The 22,538-nt window shown below is 49.0% G+C and overlaps 1 protein-coding gene across 14 annotated transcripts in view; it reads right to left on the reverse strand.

Annotated features, from left to right (window-relative positions):
• Nucleotides 1–408: 408 nt before the first annotated feature.
• Nucleotides 409–22,538, reverse strand: part of MED12 (mediator complex subunit 12) — a 52,080-nt gene continuing 29,950 nt past the window's right edge. For 6 of the 14 annotated variants that reach the window (XM_083721095.1, XM_083721096.1, XM_083721104.1 and 3 more), the window contains 20 exons: nucleotides 22,193–22,306; nucleotides 21,898–22,052; nucleotides 20,503–20,682; nucleotides 19,242–19,313; nucleotides 18,661–18,815; nucleotides 18,331–18,492; nucleotides 18,114–18,225; nucleotides 17,440–17,529; nucleotides 16,997–17,106; nucleotides 16,465–16,600; nucleotides 15,368–15,529; nucleotides 14,405–14,779; nucleotides 13,590–13,740; nucleotides 9,891–10,099; nucleotides 9,225–9,305; nucleotides 8,014–8,228; nucleotides 6,708–6,864; nucleotides 2,014–2,157; nucleotides 1,815–1,896; nucleotides 409–829 (listed from right to left, as the gene is read on the reverse strand). In XM_083721095.1, coding sequence (XP_083577221.1) covers nucleotides 786–829; nucleotides 1,815–1,896; nucleotides 2,014–2,157; nucleotides 6,708–6,864; nucleotides 8,014–8,228; nucleotides 9,225–9,305; nucleotides 9,891–10,099; nucleotides 13,590–13,740; nucleotides 14,405–14,779; nucleotides 15,368–15,529; nucleotides 16,465–16,600; nucleotides 16,997–17,106; nucleotides 17,440–17,529; nucleotides 18,114–18,225; nucleotides 18,331–18,492; nucleotides 18,661–18,815; nucleotides 19,242–19,313; nucleotides 20,503–20,682; nucleotides 21,898–22,052; nucleotides 22,193–22,306 — 2,906 coding nt within the window. In that variant the 3' untranslated portion in view covers nucleotides 409–785. The remainder of the gene's footprint in view (nucleotides 830–1,814; nucleotides 1,897–2,013; nucleotides 2,158–6,707; nucleotides 6,865–8,013; nucleotides 8,229–9,224; nucleotides 9,306–9,890; nucleotides 10,100–13,589; nucleotides 13,741–14,404; nucleotides 14,780–15,367; nucleotides 15,530–16,464; nucleotides 16,601–16,996; nucleotides 17,107–17,439; nucleotides 17,530–18,113; nucleotides 18,226–18,330; nucleotides 18,493–18,660; nucleotides 18,816–19,241; nucleotides 19,314–20,502; nucleotides 20,683–21,897; nucleotides 22,053–22,192; nucleotides 22,307–22,538) is intronic. The other 8 variants (XM_083721101.1, XM_083721097.1, XM_083721105.1 and 5 more) reach the window with 3 other exon arrangements.

Here is a 22,538-nt window from a genome sequence, read left to right on the forward strand (position 1 = left end):
TGGGATATACAAACAAACAAACAAACAAACAAACAAACCAAACAAACTGCTTTAAACAAAACAAATGATGACATTTGCTACCCACGTCCGACTGCCTCAAAAAGAATGTCAGAAGTTCCCTTTAAGCACAAAGTTAAATTCTCAAATCTGCATCAAGTTATGCAAATGTGTAAGCATGCCTTTCGTTTGTGTAATTAAAAGTTGCAGCAGGCTGCCTCTGCGTGTCTGGAGCAGATTGAGGACGGGGGAGGGTGTGTATCACCAAAATGCCGCTTCAGCCCCCGCTGAGGCATGGTGGCGCCAGCCGCCTTTTCGGTTTGCTGGCGGATATCCAGGCGCTGAGGAAAGGCAGGAGGGAGATGCCTCAGAGCCTTGCCCACCCACTACGGACACACGACACGCATCGCCTTCTGGAAAGTACGCTCTCTGTATTTGTTTCAGAACATCTGTGATACAGGGTTTCATCCGGTATAAATAAAGTAGAAAATCTTACAATTCATTTTCGTCATTATTTTAACAAAAATACCAAAAAACTTATTAAACCTGAAATTAAAGGCGGGGAGACTCTAGCAATCACACGGGATTCCAAATCACTGGTAGAAAGGGGAGATCAAAAACACTCGTTCGGCATTATTAACCTTCTCTCTGCCCCGGGTGGCAAGGTGCTGCCGCTGCTGCAGAGCAGGTGCCCCAGAGGGCGGTGGGGTGGGGGGCAAGCCGTTGGTGGCCCCAAGCAGACAGAGCCCCCCTCAAGTCCACTGCGAGGCCTCTCTCTTTGCTGGGCCTCAGTACCGTACAAAGGGGTTGCTGTTCTGCTGGGTCTGAGTATCTGTTTGGACCAAAACACAAGAGTTAGAATCTACGGAGCTGAGAAAATGCCAGTTCCTCTGAGGCATGAGCTCCACATCATCCTCCTCCCAGGTGTGTGTGTGTGTGTGTGTGTGTGTGTGATGCACCCTCACCCACAGCTCTCAATGTTCCAGTCAAGCTGAAGCAGCAGCACTCACCTCCCTCTCTGGAATGCATGGCTCTTCCCCAGCACATGGGCATGCACAAAAGTGTGAAACCAGTCCACAGCCCACAATACGGAGCGCTCAAGAAAGGAATCTTGGACTGCCCTCCTCTCTGCCCCCCCCCACGCCCCCCACCTCACCCTGCAGAAACCTCTTTTTGCAAAAGCCATATGTATTCAGTAGGTCAGATCACAGCTGCTTAGCACGCTTCCCTTGCTCAACCCTCACAAGCTAGGGGAAGGTCTCTTTCACACAGGGAAACAAGGGCAGCTCCCTCCTGGGAGCCTGGACTGAAACCAGCCTTGCAAAAAGCTGCAAGCTAGATGAGGGACAGGGGAGGGGGTGAGAAAAACAACCCTCCACCAAGAGGCTCTTTCCAAGCTGGGGCTTGACACTCTTACGTCTGGGGACTCTTAGCTCCCTGCTGCGTTCAAAGCCTATCTTCTTCTCGGGCGCCATTGGGGCCATGCATGGCTGCTGCTGCTCACTTGGGGAAGAGAAGGCAGGGGCGGCTGACTAGGGACAGGGTCCTGCCTCCTATCACAGAGGGAGAAGAGGGGCCTTGCTGGAGGGTATTTGTGTAAGAGATCACATTTCCTATGATCTTTGAAGAGAGGGCTTTCACTCTCTCCTGCGCTTTCTTCTCTACAGAGCATCTTGAGCGCCACTTAGTAACTCCTGCAGTTGGCCAGGAGGACCTTGCTGTGCTCCCATGCCTCATTCGCCTTGCCTGCATTCTCCACTAGTGTGGAGGAGGGGGCTGTACCCAGGGGACTGGGGGAGAAGGGACCTGGGCCTTACTGGAAAGCTGTTGCTGGAGCTGCCGAACCAAAGCTGCCGTCTGCTGCTGCTGCTGAGTCTGCTGGAGGCCTTGCCGCTGGAACTGCACAGAAAGGAGACAGGGAGAGAGGGAGTGAGAGAAAGAACAGATGTTAGAGGCTGGGTGGGAAAGAGGGAGAGGCAGCTGTCCTGCGGAGCTGAAGGGGCAGGGCATACTCACTAGAGGCTGCTGAGGAGGGATCCCCAGACCGGGAGGCTGCCCTTGGGCCTGGGCCTGGGGGACGGTGGGGACCTGGGGCTGCTGCTGGGACTGCTGAGGTGGGGGCTGCGGTTGCTGCTGCTGTGGCTGCTGCTGCTGTTGCTGCAGGGGAGGAGGAAGAAAGGGAAAGAAGTACAGCATGTTAACAAGGCTGGAAACATCATATTGACTGTGTTCCTTCTTCCACAGGGGCAGTGGCTGCCTCTGAATACCAGCTGCCGGAAGTGGAGAGGCTGGATGCTGCACCCAGGTCCTGCTTTTGGGTCTTCCCATGGTAATCTGTTTGGTCCCTGTGAGAACAGGATGCTGGGATAGGTGGGCCTCTGCCCTGATCCAGAAGAGCTTTTTTTCATGGTCCAATGTTTTGCACAGCAAGGTAGGAGATGTGTTTCGTTCTCATAATCTGGGGGAACCTATTGCCTTCCAGCCCCAAACAGCAAGGCCAGTAGCCCTAGATGAGGGGAACTTTTGTTCCCATACCATCTGTGAAGGCTACAGATTCTCCACCCCTGTTCTAATGCGTGGACACAGAATGTTCTCAGCTACGCTGGGAGCAGTGAAGGGACCAGCACAGGTGTCTGCAACAAGGCTTAGCCAAAAGTCATCCATCCTTCCACTAGTGGCGATGTCTGCTAGCATAGGTGTCTTTGAAGAGAAATTTTAAAAACCCACACGGATGTTTGGCTCATCCACGGTTGCTTGCCCCAGAAGCTTAATGGAGCCTCCAGATGCAAAAGCATTGTACCAGAGGTGCAGGACAAACAGCAGAGGATGGCTCTAAACTTAAGGCTTTTGCAGATGACCTGATTTTGACACTACAGGAGCCAGAATCTAGTATGAAAAGAATTTTAGAACTGATTCAGGAATTTAGTCAAGTGGCAGGATTTAAATTAAATAAGCAAAAAACTAAGGTTTTGGAGAAAAATTTAACAATAATGGAAAAAGAAAGGTTTCAGAAGGAGACAGATTTGAATGTGGTGAAGAAAGTGAAATACCTAGAGATAAATATGACAGCCAAAAATCTGAATTTATTTAAAGATAATTATGAAAAATGTTGGTCAGAGGTTAAAAAAGATTTAGAAATCTGGTCAAAATTGAAGCTCTCCTTGCTGGGTCGAATTGCTGCTATAAAGATGAATGTATTGCCAAAAATGTTGTTTTTGTTTCAAACTTTGCAGATTGTGGACAGGATGGACTGTTTCAAGAGGTGGCAGAGAGACATTTCTAAGTTTGTCTGGCAGGGCAAAAAGCCCAGAATAAAATTTAAAATATTGACTGATGCTAAAGAAAGAGGGGGGTTTGCCCTGCCGGACATGAAGCTATATTATGAATCAGCAGCATTCTGCTGGTTGAAAGACTGGCTACTTCTTGAGAACACTGACATTTTAGATTTGGAAGGGTTTAACAATGCGTTTGGGTGGCATGCATATTTGTGGTACGACAAGGTTAGAGCTCACAAAGCATTTAAGAACCATATTGTCAGGAAAGCAGTATTTAATGTCTGGACAAGATACAAAGATTTATTAGAAAACAAGACCCCAAGGTTGTTGTCACCTATGGAAGCTAAGGCTCTGAAAAGACTCAATATGGAGGCCAAATGGCCGAAATATTGGGAGATATTAGAACAAAACAGAGACACATGGAGATTGCAGAGTTTTGAGAAACTAAAAGATAAAGTGTGAGACTGGTTACATTATTATCAAATTAGAGAGGTTTTTAATATGGATAAAAAAATAGGTTTCCAGGTGGAAAAATCGAAATTAGAAACAGAATTGTTAGAACCTAAAACTAAGGTACTTTCAAGAATGTACAACTTGCTGTTAAAGTGGAACACTCAGGATGAAACGGTCAAATCAGCTATGATTAAGTGGGCACAAGACATTGGTCATAATATTATGTTTGCTGACTGGGAATGGTTATGGACCACTGGTGTGAAATTCACGGCATGTAATGCCTTAAAAGAAAATATTATGATATATAGGTGGTACATGACACCAGTCAAGCTTGCAAAAGTATATCATTTGCCTGATAATAAATGTTGGAAATGTAAGGAAACTGAGGGAACATTCTTTCACCTCTGGTGGACGTGCCCAAAGGTCAAGGCTTTCTGGGAAATGATCTATAATGAACTGAAAAAGGTATTAAAGTATGCCTTCCTTAAGAAACCAGAGGCCTTCCTCCTGGGCATTGTCGGCCAGATGGTGCCAAAGAAGGATAGAACTTTCTTTATGTATGCAACAACAGCAGCAAGAATACTTATCGCAAAGTACTGGAAGACACAAGATTTGCCCACTCTGGAAGAATGGCAGATGCAACTGATAGACTACATGGAATTGGCAGAAATGACTGGCAGAATCCGAGACATGGGAGAAGAGCAAACAGAAGAGGATTGGAAGAAATTTAAAGATTACCTGCAAAAGCATTGCAAAATATTTGAATGTTAAAGTGATGCAGGATATAAGGACAATATGGCATTAGCGACATAGTTGAAAGGAATATGTAAAAATGTTTTATGAGAAATAAGGTTGAAAAGTCAGAATATCATTATGTCAAACTTAAGTAAGAGGTTATAAGGGGAAAAATTGGAGACATAATAGATGAAAAGTACAATACAGAATAAGATCTGATAAAAGGTTAGGCATTGCTGAATATGATTGTGTAAAAAGGGAACACAGAAAAAGGAGATGTGAGGAAGTCAGGAAAGAAGGATATGAAAATAATGGGTAAGAAACTGGATAAATATGATTTATTTTTTTAGGTCTATTCTTTTTTTGTTTTTTTATGTTTTGTGTTGTATTTTTCTGTTTTTGCTTGATTGATCGATTGTGATGGTGTTTTTTTTCTTTTATTTTAGTCCTTTTTTATTTCGGCTTTGAGTGTGAGGTTTGTTGTATTGTTTGAAAATCGCAATAAATATCTTTAAAAAAAAAAAAACAGCAGAGGATGGCTCTTCCACTGCCATCTGGTTGGCTGGTTACGGATGATCTGCCAAGGCTGTTCTCATGTTTTACTGAAGACCTATTACTTCCCAACCCGCCATCCCATCCTCTCACCTCGTCTGCAGCACAACCCTTGGGGAGCTCCGAGGAAGATGTCTGGGAGGAAGGAAGGTAAGGCAAGTTGAGTTGCCCACGCATCATATATTTACTGCACATTTAAAGCACATGCACACCAAGAATCCTTGGAACTGTAGTTTGCCCTTCACAGAGATATAATGCCCAGCACTCTGAATGAACTACAGCTCCCATGATTCTTCTTTTTCGGGGGGGTGTGTGCTTTAAATGTATGGTGTGTACCCAACCATTGTGAGGGGTTAATGGGGCAACCACATCCAGACCCTATTGTGCAAAACACCAGCTTGTGTTGTGAAAAAAGGCACCTCAAGGTTTCCACTCAGCTTGAAGAAAACTTTCTTCTGACACCAACCAGGCCCCGTTACTTGAAGATAATACAAGAACGAGGACAGCGAGGCACTTGTTTTTTTAAAAGAATGTGAAGGAAGGAAGGAACACGAAGAAAGCAGCTGGGGTCACATGACACACTGAGGGATGATCCCCACTTTGGCAGTTCCTTTGTGAGCACAATCCTAACCAGTCTTTATTCCTCCTTCAGGAATACAAAAATAAAACAAGATGAAATATCAAACACATGCAAAATAAAATGAAATCAAGATGTAATTTCTCGAGTAACAAGAGGGAGAAAAACAAGGAAAAAGATCATGGGTGGGTGTTTCTTTATACGGCAAGAGAGCAGTCCAGTCACGATTTAAATTCAGAATCGTTCTTATAGTGAACAGGATCAAGTTTTCGATAGATGAACATTATTATGTATAATTTTGGTGGAAAAGGCCATTTGTTTTCAATAAGGGACCCAGCTCCCCAGGATTTCAGGAGCGGGCTTTCTCTCCATCTGGAGATGTCACTGGGGAAAGAACTTGGGACCCTCCACATGCAAAACAGATCATTGTTTAAAATTCTCATTGTTCTAGGAGCATTTTGCAACAGGGAATTTCATTAGGGTGAGCTGCTTCTGAGCTCTGGGTGCAGTACTGTGCCCAGTGCTTTTTTCTAAAAGAATGTTTAGGGGTACTCTCATTCCATCTGAGACTCAGGAAACACCATGACAGGAAATGAGGCCACCATTGGGGGTAGCAATAGAACTGATGATTCAACGTGCTACAGAAAAAAACTAAAAAATCTAAAAACTTTAGTTTCTTCTCTCATTAGATTCACAAAATGTTTAGCGGTATGCATAGCCCTGTGTTCCACCAGAAAAAAAGCAATGACTGTGCCTATGATTTCAGATTAAAACTGCAAGTTTTATTCTCTTTTTAATGTTCTGTTGAAAGCTGCCCAGAGTGGCTGGGGAAACCCAGCCAGATGGGCGGGGTAGAAATGATAAATTATTGTTGTTGCTGTGCCCATAACTTAGGTTTAAGGTGCCATTTAGTTCCTAGCTTTCATATCTCAGTTTCTAACACTGAAACAGATGCTTCACCACTGATTTATAGTAAATAAATCAAAATATTAAAATGACACGCCCAATGTCTGGTGGGGCATCTGAAAGGAAGAACTGAGCAGAAAAAAGAGAGGGAGCCAAGTTGGGCAAGAGGAACATGCAACGCAGGTTGGTGGCAGCTCTGTCCTAATGCTTACCCTCAGCATCTGCTGCTGCTGCTGCTGCTGCCGCAGGTACTGCTGCTGCTGGTCTGGCAGGAGCTGGCTAGGTCGGATCCCTGATGGGACGCCCTGAGCACTCATGTGGTTTAACCCGCTTATCATGGCGGCTTGCTGCATTGACTGATGAGGAAACCTGCAACCAGAAAAAGGGAAGGAGAACGTGGCAGTGTGCCTTGTAGCAACCAAAAGGAAAGTATGCCCCAGTTGGTTTGGAAAGAACTCCCTGCGGCTCTTGGTGGTTAGTGGCGCTATAAGCTCTTCTTCAGGAAATCTCCGTGTTGTTCTATGCCAACAGAAATCTCTTCCGGAGGGCAGACCAGATCCTCACTTCCTCCACCTCCTTCTCCTGCTAGGCCAAGTGTGGGGAACCTCAGGCTCTCTGACATTGCTCATTGACTGCTCCTACCACCTCTGGCCACTTGGCCATGCTTGCTTTTGGGAGTTGCAGCTGCAGAACATCTGGAGGGCCAAAGGTTCCCCACATCTGCCCTAGCCCATTTTGGCAGGCAGGTGGAGCCTGACCTCATCACACACACATCATTTTATTTGTACACCACCTTTCCATGGTTGAAACTAGGGCTGGGCAATATCTGGTTGTCAACATCATGATATATCACCAGCTAAGCATTCTGATATACTGATAGATCACCAATATCTGAAATAAGGATGGAGCTATGTAGAGGCATGGGCTGGCTTCACGGTTTTTCTTGCATCGTGATTTTTGCATGGCACACGCGTACACACACACACATCAAAAATTATGAAACCGATATCATGACATGGGCTTCAAACTGGTTCTGGAGGATATATCAATATATTGCCCAGCCCTAGTTGAAACCAAGCTCAAGGCGGCTCACGTAATTGTGAATGTAACAAAAATAGTCAGAAACAATAAATAAAATGCATAAAAAATGTGCTGTGACACCAGGCGGCAGCTTTCAAAGTGGTTTGCTTTCAGCAAGGATCAGCTGATCTCAGCAGGGCTCACTGTCGGCAAGCCCTGCTTGGAAAGGAATAGCCAGGAGCTCACATTAACCTCCCCACTGTTTGGATGTTCTTTCCAAGTGTCCTTACCTACCATTGCACATGGCATCAGGTATGGCCGGAGGAAGAAAAAGCCTCGTTTGCCAAGCTGGGACCCCGTGCCAGCTCTAATTAGACCAACAAATTGGGGGTTCCCCACCCATGCTTCATTGCTTTGGTGAATGGTTCAAAATTCAGCCAAGCAGTCCCTCACCCACCACCCCTGCTTGCAGACCTGGTGCCTGGTCCCAGGAAGTACCTCTGGGCCGCGTTCAGGGCGTGTCCGTAGCCAGGTGCCTGCTGGTGGACATAGCCGCTGGGTCTCTGCATCGGCCTGACGGGGTCGACAAAGGCAGGGTTGGAGCCAGGGTGCGTGTTTTGATAGGTCTGGCTGGAGTAGGTGGGGGGCACCATGGCGCTCGACTGAGAGGGGTGAGGCTGGAGGCCAACGTGGGAGACGTAGGGGGTGTAGCCCTGCAGGGAACAAAGTTGCACGCTTTGTTAAAATCAGAGGGGCTGGGCTCCTTCATGAGGAAGGACAGGACCTAAACTAAACAAATAAACAAGATGGCTGACGGAAACAGGAGAAAAGAAAGAGTTGTTTGCCAGCTATTATGATATAAAGTCCTCAACCCCCTTTAGAATCAGTTTACTTGAAAGGTCATCTTCACTCACAAATGCCCACTCAACTGTTTTGATCAGCAGAACTGTCAACTCTACAAGTGCCACATAATGTTCGTTCTGCACTTGTAAAAAAACTAGTCTTTTAGTGTGGGAGCTCTTACACTCTGGAACTCCTTGCCCATTGACACCATGCAGGCCCCTTCGCTGTGTTCCTTTCTGTGCCTGCTAGAAATTTGTTGCTTAGGCAATCTTAACCAGACCTGTATAGCTGACCTATATTTTAATCTGCAGCTTTAGCTTGCAATGTGAACTTTATAACAACAATTTTGGTTTTTTAGCAGACAATCTCAACGCACACTTTATACCCTTTGCAAAGCGCTTGGACGTTTTGTTTACAGTTTAAGTGGTACACAGATTTTGTTGAATAACAACAGAGTGATATCTAAAAAGGTGTGGTGTTTGAAATCTGCCGGATGAGGGGCTGTGGGATTTGCCCACTATGTCAGCAGAGCACTAGAGATGATGACCTCCTGACAGATACGCTGGCAGAGCATACCATCAGGAAGACTGTTCTGCCATCAAAGGCATGAGGGCAAAAGAGGGGTGGGATGCGAGAGGCACAGAGGTGGGCATGGTGAACTTACTATTTCCATTTCCTATCCCCTTGCCTCCCCCAACCTGATCCCTCCTTTGTCTCCCTTTCCTTTCCATGGTTCTGAAGTAATCCCATTCCTACAGATGCTCAAAGTGCATCAAGCAAAAGGTTCCGGGCGAGAGTGAGTCCCAGGTGGGAACTGTGGTGCAGACCCCACGCACAGGCCCAGCACCTGCCCAGCCCCATCTTACCTGTGACGGCTGCACAGATCCATAGGCCGGGGCAGGAGCCATCTGGCGCACGGGTGGTTGCCCCAACATTCCTTGGCTCTGCTGGAAAAGCAGCAGAGAGGTGTGGTTAGCAAAGGTGGCCCCAGGGAACCTCCCGCAAGGCAGGGAAGGAAAAGCCCGTAGCCTGCTTTGGGTGGAGGCTGTGGGGTGCGGCAGGGTGCCAGAATTTGGGGGAAAGCGGGCGTGAGACTCTGTCGAAGGCCTCTGCCAGCTGCACTCAAACAACCAGGCTTGAATCAAGTTGTGTATTTGAGATAAAGACAGCCTGAAGAAGTAGAGATGGCCACAAATTCTGCCAGCTTGGGGAGTAAGTTAAGAATAATTCATGGAGGTTAAGGCTATTGGTGGCCAACTACTAACCATTTCAGCTGTGTACTTCCACCAGCGGTATACCTGCAAATGGCACTCCTTCCTGGATGCAAGGACCCACCCCACACCCAACCTGGACTGTAGGATCACCGAGGCACCAACACTTAAGCCCTGATGCTTTGGTCTAAATGGCAGAGCTAGCTGAAAGGAAGGGGAGAGTGCAAGGAGTGGAACACAGTGTTCTTGATCCTTCTCTCCGTCACTCTAGTTCATGGGCTGGGGGGGGGGGGGTAGGGTGGCTGAGGGCAGGATCCTTACCAGCTTGGCTTGCAGCTGCTGCCGAAGGAGCTGCCCCTGAGGACCAGGTGGCTGCTGCTGTCTGTAGATGGACGACTTGTAGGAAGGGTCGATTCCCATCATGCCCCCCATGCTCGTGGGCAAGACCCCAGTGTAGGGAGGGCGGCTTGGAACCCGTGTTCCCATTGGCATGCGCATCGGCCGGTAAGAGGTATCTAACCGTGGTCCACCTGAAGCGAGGGAGGAAGATGGGTAACGTTACGGACATGACCACCCCCCTCCTGGACCTGGGTTCTCACAAGGCATAGAGGAAGACGTTGATGAGGTTCAGGGTGCCACCCGCCAAGGGAGGATGCTTCCTTTTCGCTGTTCGAGCTAGAGCATGCAGCCTTAGCCCCCACACCCAGATCTTGGAAGGAAAAGCCACACGGCCTTCTCCTCAACTCTGCAGATGAAGAATGCAATGATGACCAAGATGATCAAGGGTATGGAAACCAAGCCTTATGAGGAATGGTTGAGGTAGTTGGGAAGTTTTAGGCTGGGAAAGAAGACACTGAGAGGTCATCTGCAAATACCATATTTTTCGCCCCATAGGACGCACTTTTCCCTTCCCAAAATGAAGGGGAAATGTGTGTGCATCCTATGGGGCAAATGCAGGCTTCCGGAAGCTGTCTGGAAGCCGTGGGAGAGCTGCGCGACTTCGCGCAGCTCTCCCACCTCTTGCGGAGAGCTGCCTGCACCCAGAAGGTTGGGGTGCACTGAGCTCAGCACCCCCAGGCTTCGGGCTTTGCGTGGCTCTCCGCAAGCCGTGGGAGAGGTGCACGAAGTCGCGCAGCTCTCCCACGGCTTGCGGATAGCAGCCTGTTCTGGGGGCTGCTGTCGGGGGAAGCTCGGGCTTCCCCCGCCCCAGCTCCGCACCTGGGGGGGAAATAATTTTTTTCCTTTATTTCCCCCCCAAAAAACTAGGTGCGCCCTATGGGCCGGTGAGCCCTATGGGGCGAAAAATATGGTACTTAAATGACTGTCCCACATGACAGAGGGAGCAAGCTTGTTTTCTTCTGTTCTGGAGGGTAAGACCTGAACCAATGGTCCTTAGATGTTTTTAAGCAAAGGATAAGATTGCCGGAAGAAATATCAACAACCTCAGATATGCAGATGACACAACCTTGATGGCAGAAAGTGAGGAGGAATTAAAGAACCTTTTAATGAGGGTGAAAGAGGAGAGCACAAAGTATGGTCTGAAGCTCAACATAAAAAAAAGAAGATCATGGCCACTGGGCCCATCACCTCCTGGCAAATAGAAGGGGAAGAAATGGAGGTAGTGAGAGATTTTACTTTTTTGGGCTCCATGATCACTGCAGATGGTGACAGCAGCCACGAAATTAAAAGACGCCTGCTTCTTGGGAGAAGGGCAATGATAAACCTAGACAGCATCTTAAAAAGCAGAGACATCACCTTGCCAACAAAAGTCCGTATAGTTAAAGCTATGGTTTTCCCAGTAGTGATGTATGGAAGTGAGAGCTGGACCATAAAGAAGGCTGACTGTTGAAGAATTGATGCTTTTGAATTATGGTGCTGGAGGAGACTCTTGAGAGTCCCATGGACTGCAAGAAGATCAAACCTATCCATTCTGAAGGAAATCAGCCCTGCGTGCTCATTGGAAGATCGTGAAGCTGAGGCTCCAATACTTTGGCCACCTCATGAGAAGAGAAGACTCCCTGAAAAAGACCCTGATGTTGGGAAAGATGGAGGGCACAAGGAGAAGGGGACGACAGAGGACGAGATGGTTGGACAGTGTTCTTGAAGCTATGAACATGAGTTTGACCGAACTGCAGGAGGCAGTGGAAGACAGGAGTACCTGGCGTGCTCTGGTCCATGGGGTCATGAAGAGTCAGACACAACTAAACGACTAAACAACAACAACAGAAGGCTATCTAGCTAGGGATGCTTTATTTGGGATTCCTGCACTGTAGGAGGTTGGACTAGATGATCCACGGGGTCCCTTCCAACTCTACAGTTCTAATGTGTACATCCCACAATTCCCAGAAGGTGGGGCTGACTGTGGAAGAAGACTCACTTGCCCTTATAAGCCGTCAGGGGTCTCCTAATTCTTGCTGTGGCAGCATCTCTCTTTGCTGCCTATTTAAGAAAGCCCAGACAGGCCAGACTCCCTGGGAGCTCTCCAAGGTGCTGATCTGTTTTACCTAATCTGTAGGGCTCTCTGATTATTCTTGATGCGGCTGCACCTACTGAAACACTGTGGCAGGTGTAGCTTTCAGCCAAGGGCCGCATTCCCTTCTGGGCAACTTTCCAAGGACCACATGGGATTGGTGGGTGGGGTCAGAGGCAAAAGTGGATGGAGCACAGTTAGGCCAGTTCCCTCCCACTTTCCCTTTCTATCCTCCATCCTGGCGAGCAAGATCAAAGTTCAAGGTGGTTCGAGGCCTCCCAGGGACTGCTGTGGGCATGATTCCTGCATTGCAGGGGGTGGACTAGAGGACCCTTGGCATTCCTTCCAACTCTACAGTTCTTTGATTCTAAGATTCTGTGACTCAGCTCAGGCAGGCAAAAACACTTGTGGTGCAAAGGTGCACCAGTAATGAATGCTGCTTGGGGAGATTTCAGAGGAGCTGTTAAAGACACATTTAGGGCTGCATTCAACTCCTGAGCTGGAGGTTCCTGGCCTCTCTTCTGCTGGATGTTGGAAGTACATGACGGTGACTATTCCAATTCGTTGCTAACTGCTGAGTGTCCCCTGAAGAAAAAATCCTGGACCCTTGCAAAGGTTAATTTCTCACACACAGCTTAGCTAGATGCCAAAATGCAGAATCTCAGAATCTGGCACAAATTTTAATCTCATTATTCCACAAAACTTTGCTGTTAACCCTCAAAGTTTGTACTCGGAAGGCAGCAGGCAAACCACTTCCACCACTTCCCCAATTCTGTCCTGATCTTGTGGTTTGGATTGTTTGAAAACTTTTTTAAGCTCTGCAGGATTCGGAAGAATGCCTACTTGGGAGGAGGGGTTGGAGCTCTGGGTTTGTAGGCAAGGACTTGGGTCCAATCTGCTGCTCAGCCTCCATTAAACTTGCTGGTTGGCCCTTTGGGACAAGCCACCCAGTATTGGCTTCATGTGGGTGCTAAAAAGACTCAAAGCCAACAGCAATGGAAGTACTGAAAATGCTAGGGAAATAATAAACGGCAATTAAAAGGGTTGTGAATAGCACAGCAGGCAGCAGGAGTGAAAAAACCAGACCAGCACTCTGGGGACTGGAAGCCACAAAATACACATTTATATGGGTGTGTCAGTGTATGCATGCCTGTCTGCACTTTACACATTGTGGGTGGCATTCAACAATGTTCAACTTTGAAACATACCCATTGAAATTAATGAACCAAAGTTAGACTTCAGTGTGTCTGCCCTGCTTTGGAGTAGCATTAAATGCCACCCAAGGAGCATGCACGTTCCTGCAAGGCTACATCGCCCAAACTGAGTGTGAATCTATCAAGTATTCCCAAAGGCACCAGTGTTTGGAACACAAAAGTCACAACTGCAGCATGTACAATATGGATCCAGACTTAAAACCCAACAGTTCTACATATCCTGGGCTCCCCATCACACTCTGTGCCACCAAAGAACAGGTGCAGAATACCTCCCCTTCCAAGGCAGGATCTGGAATGGGCTGGAGCCCCCCACCCCACTCACAAGTCTTGGCTCACCTGCTGGCAGAGGCTGGTTCTGGGCATAGAGGCCCATTGGAGACTGCCCGTAGGCCAGCCGTGACATGGGGTTCCCCGTCTGATGGTGTAGGAGGTCGGTGGGCATGCCACTTCCATAGGAGACCCCTCGGCCTGTGCTCATCATATAGTCCTGCAGGGGGAAAGGCTGTGAAAAAGCAACACACACAGCAGGGCAAGCCAAGATTGGCAACAACAGAGAAAAGAGCAAGAGAGAGTGTAGCACGCTGCTGGGGAACACTTCTTTTGCCCCACTGGGCGGCGGGGGGTGGGGGGAACTCTGAGAAACTGGGAGCTTGCTTTCCTAAGATACCACCCCATCCAATAACAGCAATGACAGCAGTAGCAACCACAACAACGTTATTAGTAGCATTTGTAATTAGTAAGAATATAGTATTAGCAATTAATAGTAGTAGCAATAGCAGTAGCAGGAGTGGTACTAATGAGCCACCCTTCACCAGTAGGTTCCAGGGTAGCCTACAAAATTTTATAATTATTATTAGCAGTAGCACTACCACTAGTTATCTGCCCTTCACCAGCAAGTCCCAGAACAACACACACAAATGTACTACTCAGCATTGAAACCTATTTAAAAACATTACAGTTGCAGGAATAGGTTGGCTGTATATATCAGGTGCATATATACTGCATAAACTATATAGCAACCTGGGTGGCCACTGTCAGAACAGGATGCTCTTGGGCCCCCTGTGGCCTGATCCAGCAGCCAGGCTCATATTCAGTTCTTAAGTGGCTGAGAACTGTTTGGCACCCCAGGAAAAACTGCAACGCCCTCTTACCTCGTTCTTGTTGGCGGGTGGGGGCCTCTTCTTCGTCTTGGTCTTCTTTTTGGGCTCAGTGGCAGAGTTGGTAGGATTCGCACTGGTTTTCTCCACCTTGGTCGGCTCAACAGCCTTCTTCTCCGGCTCCAGGGCGACTGGCGTGGGGGGCTCCTCCTCTTCGGGAGGTAGCGGCAGGGGCTCCAGGTAGTAGCTCCGGGGCTTCGGCTTTAAGTGCGTGTGGTACAGCAGCAGCCTCTGCTGCTCCTCGAAGCGGGACACCTTGCGGTCCACCCGCACCGTCCCGAACCAGCCCCAGGAGAGTGGGGCAGAGTGCTTCACACCTTCAAAGAGGTCCCAGGGGGAGATTTTCTGCTTGGTGGACACCTGCAGGCCCTGGGGAGGGAGGGAAAGGAAGAAAATGGAAAGCCAGCCAACAGCAGCAGGAACTCATCCTCCTTGGTCCAGGTTCACAGGGCCAGAGGAGAGATGCTACCTTCTCCTTGCTCTCACAAAGCATTGGAAAGTGACTCCTTTACCTGTGCATACAATCATCAGCACAGATACCTGGGACACCCTCTTGCAGCTGCTGTCCATTTCATCTTTTTAATATATATATATATATATATATATATATATATATATATATAAACTCATTCCTTATCAGTAACAGGATCCCCACGTGGGGTACAAAATAAAACACATTAGACCAAACACAGTACAACAATTTCAGAGAGGAATTAGGTGGTAGTGGGAAACAACACAGAGGTTGCCCAAGAAAGAAATTATAATACCTGAATATGCAGGTTTGTATTGACTAGGCACCAAAACGAAAACAGCATGCTGTGCTTGCAAGGGGAGGGCACTCCACCAATGAAGTTGTGGGTGGGGCAACGCACACACCCTCACACCCCTTTCCCACACCACCCTACACACTGAGAAGATGCGGCCACTCCAGGGCTGGTGGTCAGGGAAGCTACTTGCCTCCTTCTTGAAAATGGAGTCAAAGCCAGCGATCTTGTTGCCTTTGGTGTCAATGAGGGAGCCCTGAGGCTCACAGGTGATCACGTCCCGAGTCTGCTTGGGCAGGGGCAGCAGCTGCCGCACCTTCTCCAGGCTGTCAGACTGGCGGTCGCCCAGCTCCTTCTGCAGAGAAAGGAAGCCACAGAGAGGGAGGGCTGTTGAGAGGCCTGGCCTGCAGGAGCTCCTCCTGGAGCCCCTTTGCACTTCGGTCATCCCTGCTACACGTAAAAATTATCACATCTCACTACACTATGGCTTGGGCCAAAATGCTACTTACTCTGTAAGATGGGACTGTCTGCCTGCCTTTCCGAGGAAAGTGGTGGGGTGCATGGCCCTGAGGCCGAAACTAAGCTGTGCAAAAATAAGCATGCAAGCTTGCTCTGCATCATGTCATTGGGGAAATTCCCTTGTTTTACATCAGACAAAGGATGAGGAACTTTTTCTCCCCTCCTGGAGAACATGCTAGTGGTGGGCAGGGTCAGAGGTGGAACAATGAGGTAAACATGAAAGTAAAGGACCCCTGGACGGTTAAGTCCAGTCAAAGGCGACTATGGGGTTGTGGCGCTCATCTCGCTTTCAGGCCTAGGGAGCCGGTGTTTGTCTACAGGCAGTTTTCCAGGTCATGTGGCCAGCAGGACTAAACTGCTTCTGGCGCAAAGGGACACCATGATGGAAATCAGAGCGCACGGAAATGCTGTTTGCCTTCCTGCTGCAGCGGTACCTATTTATCTACTTGCACTGGTGTGCTAGGTTGGCAGGAGCTGGCACAGAGCAACAGTTCACCTGTTCACCTTCTGATCAGCAAGCCAAAGAAGCTCGGTGGTTTTAGACCACAGCGCCACCCAATGAGTGCAGTTTCTACATTTGTACACTCGACCACGTCCTATGAATGAATATCCCTCTCTCTGCAAGAGGTATTATCATAGTTCAAGCACATCTTCCAGCCAGGCAAAAGCACCCAATGGGTGTGTGAAGCAGGCCAATAGGGGTTGTGGCAGGGTAGAGCCCCAAGAGCCGGAGGGAAGGGGCACAGAATTCCAAGGTGGGCTCCTACTTACTCGGAGTTTCTTGACCAGGTTCATGTAGGCCCGCTTATTTTCCTCCATGCTGCCCTGTGAGATGCTGGACATATCTGCTGCAAGTGTACCATTGATAAGCACACTCAGCATGTCCAGCACTGTGGTGAAGAGCTCGCTGCCGGGTTAGAGCAAGAGAAAGGGGAGAAGGTCACAGGAGGAAATGGAACTGCAGCAGCTGTTGTCCCAGTCCCAACCTGCATTTCTAAGCGGCAGGGAACACCGCTGTGGTCACCCATGCCAAAACAACCACCACCTTGGGTGCCCTCCTGACGTTAAGACCCAAGGGCAAGGATGCCTCAAAGGGCCAGGAGCCTGCATTCCTTAGGCGCATCCCTTCTTCCCAGGCCCTGCTGAAATGACAGGATGATTTGGCACACACACCTCAGCTCCTCCACTGTCATCCAGTGGCATCAGGGATGAACTCAACAAGGTTCAGGCTGAGCCTGCTGCCTTTCCTAACTCGGCCCAGTTGATGGGAGAAGTGTGTGTGCATGCGCACCAAAGCACTCACTTGTTAGACTGCATGTCAACAGTGCCACTGCTGATGATATCCAAGAGGAGCACAGCCCATTCTGTGGTCTGCTGGGTGCTGCGCTGCACCGTGTCAAACATGCCCCCCACCTAAGAACGAGAACAAGAGGCTGCGTTGGCCCAAAGGAAGCACACTTGGAGGATGGCACAATGAGCACAACACCTATGGGGAACCCTGATGGAGAGGGAAGGAGAGGACAAGCACCAAGTGTCCCCACCACGCTGGCACAGTCAAGCCGCATTAACTAGAACAGACCCTCCCTAGTTTGTGCAAGGCAGAGGAACAAAGGTGAGTCAGGAAGAAAAGGTTGGGTCCAATCCTCAGGCTTATGGTCCTGCCAGCTGGAGACATTCCTTGTTCTTTTTTTCTGGCAGCACCTTGGAAGCCAGAGGAACTTGTGCCCCACCTCCCCTGGCACTTACCAGATTGAGCCTCAGCTTCAGCGCCTCGTGCATCAGCTGCTTCGCTTTGCAGTCATCCTGGTACTGATCTTCTCGCCAGTTGGTCACAATCTAGGTGGGCAGAGAGGAGACTTGCATCTGGCTAAAGGCCAAGCATGGAGTGTCCAGCCCCACAAGCTCAGAGCAATGCCACCCTTAACATGCTCCTGTGACTCAATGCATGAAGAACAAAACAGGTGCTCAGGCCTTCATATGAGGCAAGAAAATAGCTCCAGGGATGACCGAAGTAGCCTCCCTCTTTTTCTCCCTCTCTCCCACAACCACAGCCATTGAACATGCCCTGGGGATTTTGCAGGAAGGGCTTCTGGCAGTTAAATTCCAGGTTCAATCCGTGGCATCTCTAGGTAGAGCAGGCAAGGTCCCCTGCTTGAAACCCTCAAGAGTCACTGCCAGTCAGTGTTGACTGACCAATGGTATAACTTGGTATAAGGCAGCTTCCTATGTCCCTGGAAACCTGGAGAAATGCCGCCAGTCAGTGCGGACAACACTAAGTTAGACAGACCAATAGTGCATGTTCTCTGGAGCTCCTTAGCTTTAACACTCAAGCCACCACCTGTGGTCTTCCCAAGAATCATAGTGGGAGTTGCGGAAAGGGTCCCTTTGCACTTCTGATGTGGCCACAGCAAAGATCTTACCTGCTGAACCTGGCTGTACAAGGAAGTGAGGAGGCCCTCGCGCTGCTCATCCTGGCCTTTCAGGCAGGTCAAGACCAGGGACAGAAAAGGCTGCTGGCTCAGCAGGGACATGCTGCAGGTGCACCATGGTGCGAAGAAAGAAAGAGAGAAGGGTTGAGTGATGGCTCCTAAGACAGCCTCCCCAAACCCAGCCTCCTTCTGCTTTGGGCCCCCTCACCTCTTCTGTTTCTGGCGGTCCCGTTCCTTGCGGGATGAGGAGCCCAAGTGCTGCCCTTTCTCCAGCTCGTCTCCTGCAGCCTTCAACACGTAGCCTTGCACAGAAGTTGGGAGCTTGGCAATGAGAGGGGCCACCAGCCACACACCTGATCTCTCCAAAGAGCTGGGGAAGGCAGGCAAGAAGAGTTGTGGTAAGCCTCTCCTTATTATCTCCTGCAAGCTTCCCCATTTCCTGCAAATTTCTTTTTTTCCTTACAAACTTCCTTGTTTTTTTGCAGGAATCCCTTCCCACCACTGCCCTGTTCTCCTGTGCCTTTTTGCAGACGCTCACCTGAGGATGGGCTTGGCTTTGGTGCTTGCTGGCACAAAGCTTGTGGAGCTGCAAAGGCTGACGATGCCGTTGCTGGCCGAGTTGGTCTCAGCTGACTGCTGGAACACTTCGATGGTGGCCTTGGCAATGTTCTCCAGGAGGGAGTTCATTTCCTGCTGCAGAGAGGTGAAGCGGAGCTTTTGAGCAGCCAACTTCCTCATTTGCTCCAAAGAAAGTCTGTTGCCACTTGTTCACTCTCCAACTCCCTGCCCCAGGCACCCACCCCTTCTGAGCACACTTTACAATCACATCTTATGCTGGTGAAGAGCCATAGCTCTGTGGGAGAGCATCTGCTTTGCATGCAGAAGGTCCCAAGTTTGATTCCACGCATCTTCAGACAGGACTGGGACTCCCTGCCTGAAACCCTGGAGAGTTGCTGCCAGTCAAAATAGATAATTACAGCACAAGAAGGACCAAGGGTCTAGATTCAGTATAAGGCAGCTTTCTGTGTTACTATGTTGCTGCACACAAACATGAGGAGAGTGGCCCTTGAATACCCCATCATTCCTATGCTATCGCCAAATGTGGCACTGGATGCTTACATTGTTTGCCGTCTGCTTGATCATGAGCTGCAGCTCAAGCAACGACTGTCGCATTGTCCACTGGTCCAGGTTCTGGAACAAAAACAGACATGCTGCCCATCACCCACCTGCTTGCTGTGGCGGTAAAACTCACTTGCATCTCTACCCCTCCTCTACTTTCCCAGTGCAAGACTGAATTTTTTGGCACCCTTTGCTGTTCCAGAATGAATGAATGAATGAATGAATGAATGAATGAATGAATTATTATTTATACCCTGCCCATCTGGCTGGGTTTCCCCAGCCACTCTGGGTGGCTTCCAATCAAATATTAAAAACACAATACAGCATTAAACATTAAAAACTTCCCTAAACATGGCTGCCTTCAGATGTCTTTTAAAATTAGGATAGTTGCTTATTTCCTTGACATCTGATGGAAGGGCATTCCACAGGGCAGGTGCCACTACTGAGAAGGCCCACTGCCTGGTTCTATGTAACCTCACTTCTCACAGTGAGGGAACCACCAGAAGGCCCTTGGAGGTGGATCTCAGTGTCTGGGCTGATCAATGGGAGTGGAGACGCTCCTTCAGGTATACAGGACCAAGGCCGTGTAGGACTTTAAAGGTTAGCACCAACACTTTGAATTGTGCTCAGAAACGTACTGGGATTCAATGCAGGTTTCTCAGGACTGGAGTTATATGGTCCCAGCGGCCACTCCCAGTCACCAGTCTAACTGCCGCATTCTGGATTAATTGCAGTTTCTGAGTCACCTTCAAAGCTAGCCCCATGTTTATTTATTTTTCCAGCTGTCCCATAGCCTTCTTTTACACACCCCAAAATGCATCTTCCTTACAAACCTATGAACAGGGCCATGTTTAAAGGAAGAGGGGCTGGGAGAAATTAATTCTGTGCTGATGCAGGCTGATTCTTAAGTGACCAACCTCAATTGTAGAAGCTAAGCAAAAGTGAATCTAATTATTTTGCACCTTGCTTGCACTAGATTTTTAGGAAGAAGAAAAAAAGAAGTCTCATCTTCCAACCACAGAATATCCTCTTGCTAGCATTTCCCATGTATGCAATTAAACATTCTTGTATCCTAAGGGTCTAGAAAGATTTAACAAAAATAAAAGTGAGAGTCTGCTGAATTTAGCAGTGAATTGTAAAGAGCAAGGCTCTCACTGGAGCTCACACTGCCACGAGCTTCAATCACAATGCAGGCTTGCCCTGCAGCCCACTGGGAAGTCCATGTTTAGCAATGCCCCAAGGAAACTGTAGCTGCTTGCACCTGTAAGATGCGCTTGATCCTCTGCCGCTGGGGATTCTCGCCCTCCTCGTTGTCGAGCAGCCGGTGCGGGTAACAGATCAGCTGCATCAGCCTCTGGGCCTGGGTGCTGCTCAGGACAGGATCCTGCAGGTCATTGCTGTCTTCACACAAGGATTTCAAGCACCGCTCACCCACCCACTCCTGCAGGTGGAAGAGAGCATACAGGAGTGACAGTGCCCCACTCAGCCTGGGAGGCCTTGCCTCTGGGACCCACCATCTGAAAAGGCTGGTGCCTCTTCACCACACCACTTTTGCTGGCCTGCACTGGCTGCTGCTCCATGCACACAACCCTGGCATCTAGACACCCAAGCTTCTTGGAGAAGTTTGTATGCCAAGCATGTTACCAAAGACACATGGCACAAGGCAAAGAGCAGCCTCTGGCCAGCTGAGTCACAGCTGGACTGCTGCAGAGTGAGCCAAGGCTCCCACACTGGGCCCTTTCTCTTGCACTGTAGAGGGAGACACTCCCTAAAAGAGGTGCCTACTAAAGTCTAAAACTGCAGGGCAGGGAAGGAGAAAGGACAGTCTAGGTCTTTGGGAGTTTGAAGTTCACAATACAGTGGTACCTCTGGTTACGAACTTAATTTGTTCTGGAGGTCCGTTCTTAAGCTGAAACCATTCTTATCCTGAGGCGCACTTTTGCTAATGGGGCCTCCCGCTGCATGCGTGCCTCTGGTGCACGATTTCTGTTCACATCCTGGGGCAAAGTTCGCAACCAAGAGCAGCTACTTCCTAGTTAGCGGAGCTCATAACCTGAAGCGTTCATAACCAGAAGCGTTCATAAGCAGATGTACCACTGTAGCGTAATGAAAAGAACAGGACCTTGGATAGCTTCAAGGGTGCCTGCTAAGGGAAGCTATTGTAAACATTGTCTCTGCAGGGGGCTGATGTCTAAGGGTCGGCTGACCAGACCTGGAGTGTCTCCCAAGAGCTGCTGACTGCTTGGTTAAAATCATCATCCTCATCATCATCGTTAGAGGGCCTTCACCTTATTTTGCAGCCTCTGGCTTCTGTGGAAATCCTCTGAATTTGAGGACAGTGGTAGGGCTGCGTCCATGAGGGCCACAAAGGAAGTGCCAGAGGCAATTCCTAACCCACTGGATGTAGACTGAACATTCCCTTGTCTGATTTCTCCGCCAAGGTCTCCAGATTGTGGGTCTCAATAAGAAGAGTCCCCTGGTCCATTCATATTCTGGAACTCAACCATGTCCCCAGAGTTTTCTAAGGCATGTCAACGAACCCATGGGGACCTCACACAACAAGCCAGAACTCTGGCTGAAACCTGTCCACCATCCATGCCTCTGTAGAACAGGAGGCAGGAGCAACAGAAGGGCAAACGAAACCCACTATGCTCACCTGCTGACAGATGCTCCTCAGGACGTACTTGGCATAAACGTCCAGGCTGGCTGTCTCTATGGAGACCATCCGGCTTGCAGGCTTCTTGTCATCTTCCACAAGATCATCCACCCCGGCCGGATGGGAAAAGCCAGAGCCCTTCAGTTCGGCGTCCCCTGCAACCAGGAGCAAGAGTCACCCAGGGCAGAGACCCACATGTAACGGCCACATGTTGCTGTGCCTCTCAGATGAGGCAGGACTGTGCCCATCTCCTCACATTCCTGGAGACAGGAACCTACATTCCCCAGGCACATACCCAGTACGAAGACAGCCTTCAACACAGCAAAGACGGCTCCGTCCACAATGCGGTTCTGGGAAGCAGCCAGCAGGTGTCGATCACAGGAAGAGCGGATGCCCACTGACGGCTTGTCTGTAGCAATGTGACAAGGGAAGAGAAAAGCTCTTGCCGTGAACCGACTATGAATACTCCAGACCAAGCTGGGAGACAAAAAGGCACCGAAAGGCAATGCAGTAGCTGGTGAACACAGAGCAGCCAGGATGGTGTCATTGCACAGAACATTCAGCCATTGCTTATTGTTAAAGCCTTGGTGCTTGGGAAAGCTACAGTGATAAAAAATCTGGTCAAGAATGGAGCCTTCAGG

This window comes from Podarcis gaigeae (genome assembly GCF_964106915.1).
Source record: "Podarcis gaigeae genome assembly, chromosome: Z".
Classification (NCBI taxonomy): Eukaryota; Metazoa; Chordata; class Lepidosauria; order Squamata; family Lacertidae; genus Podarcis; species Podarcis gaigeae.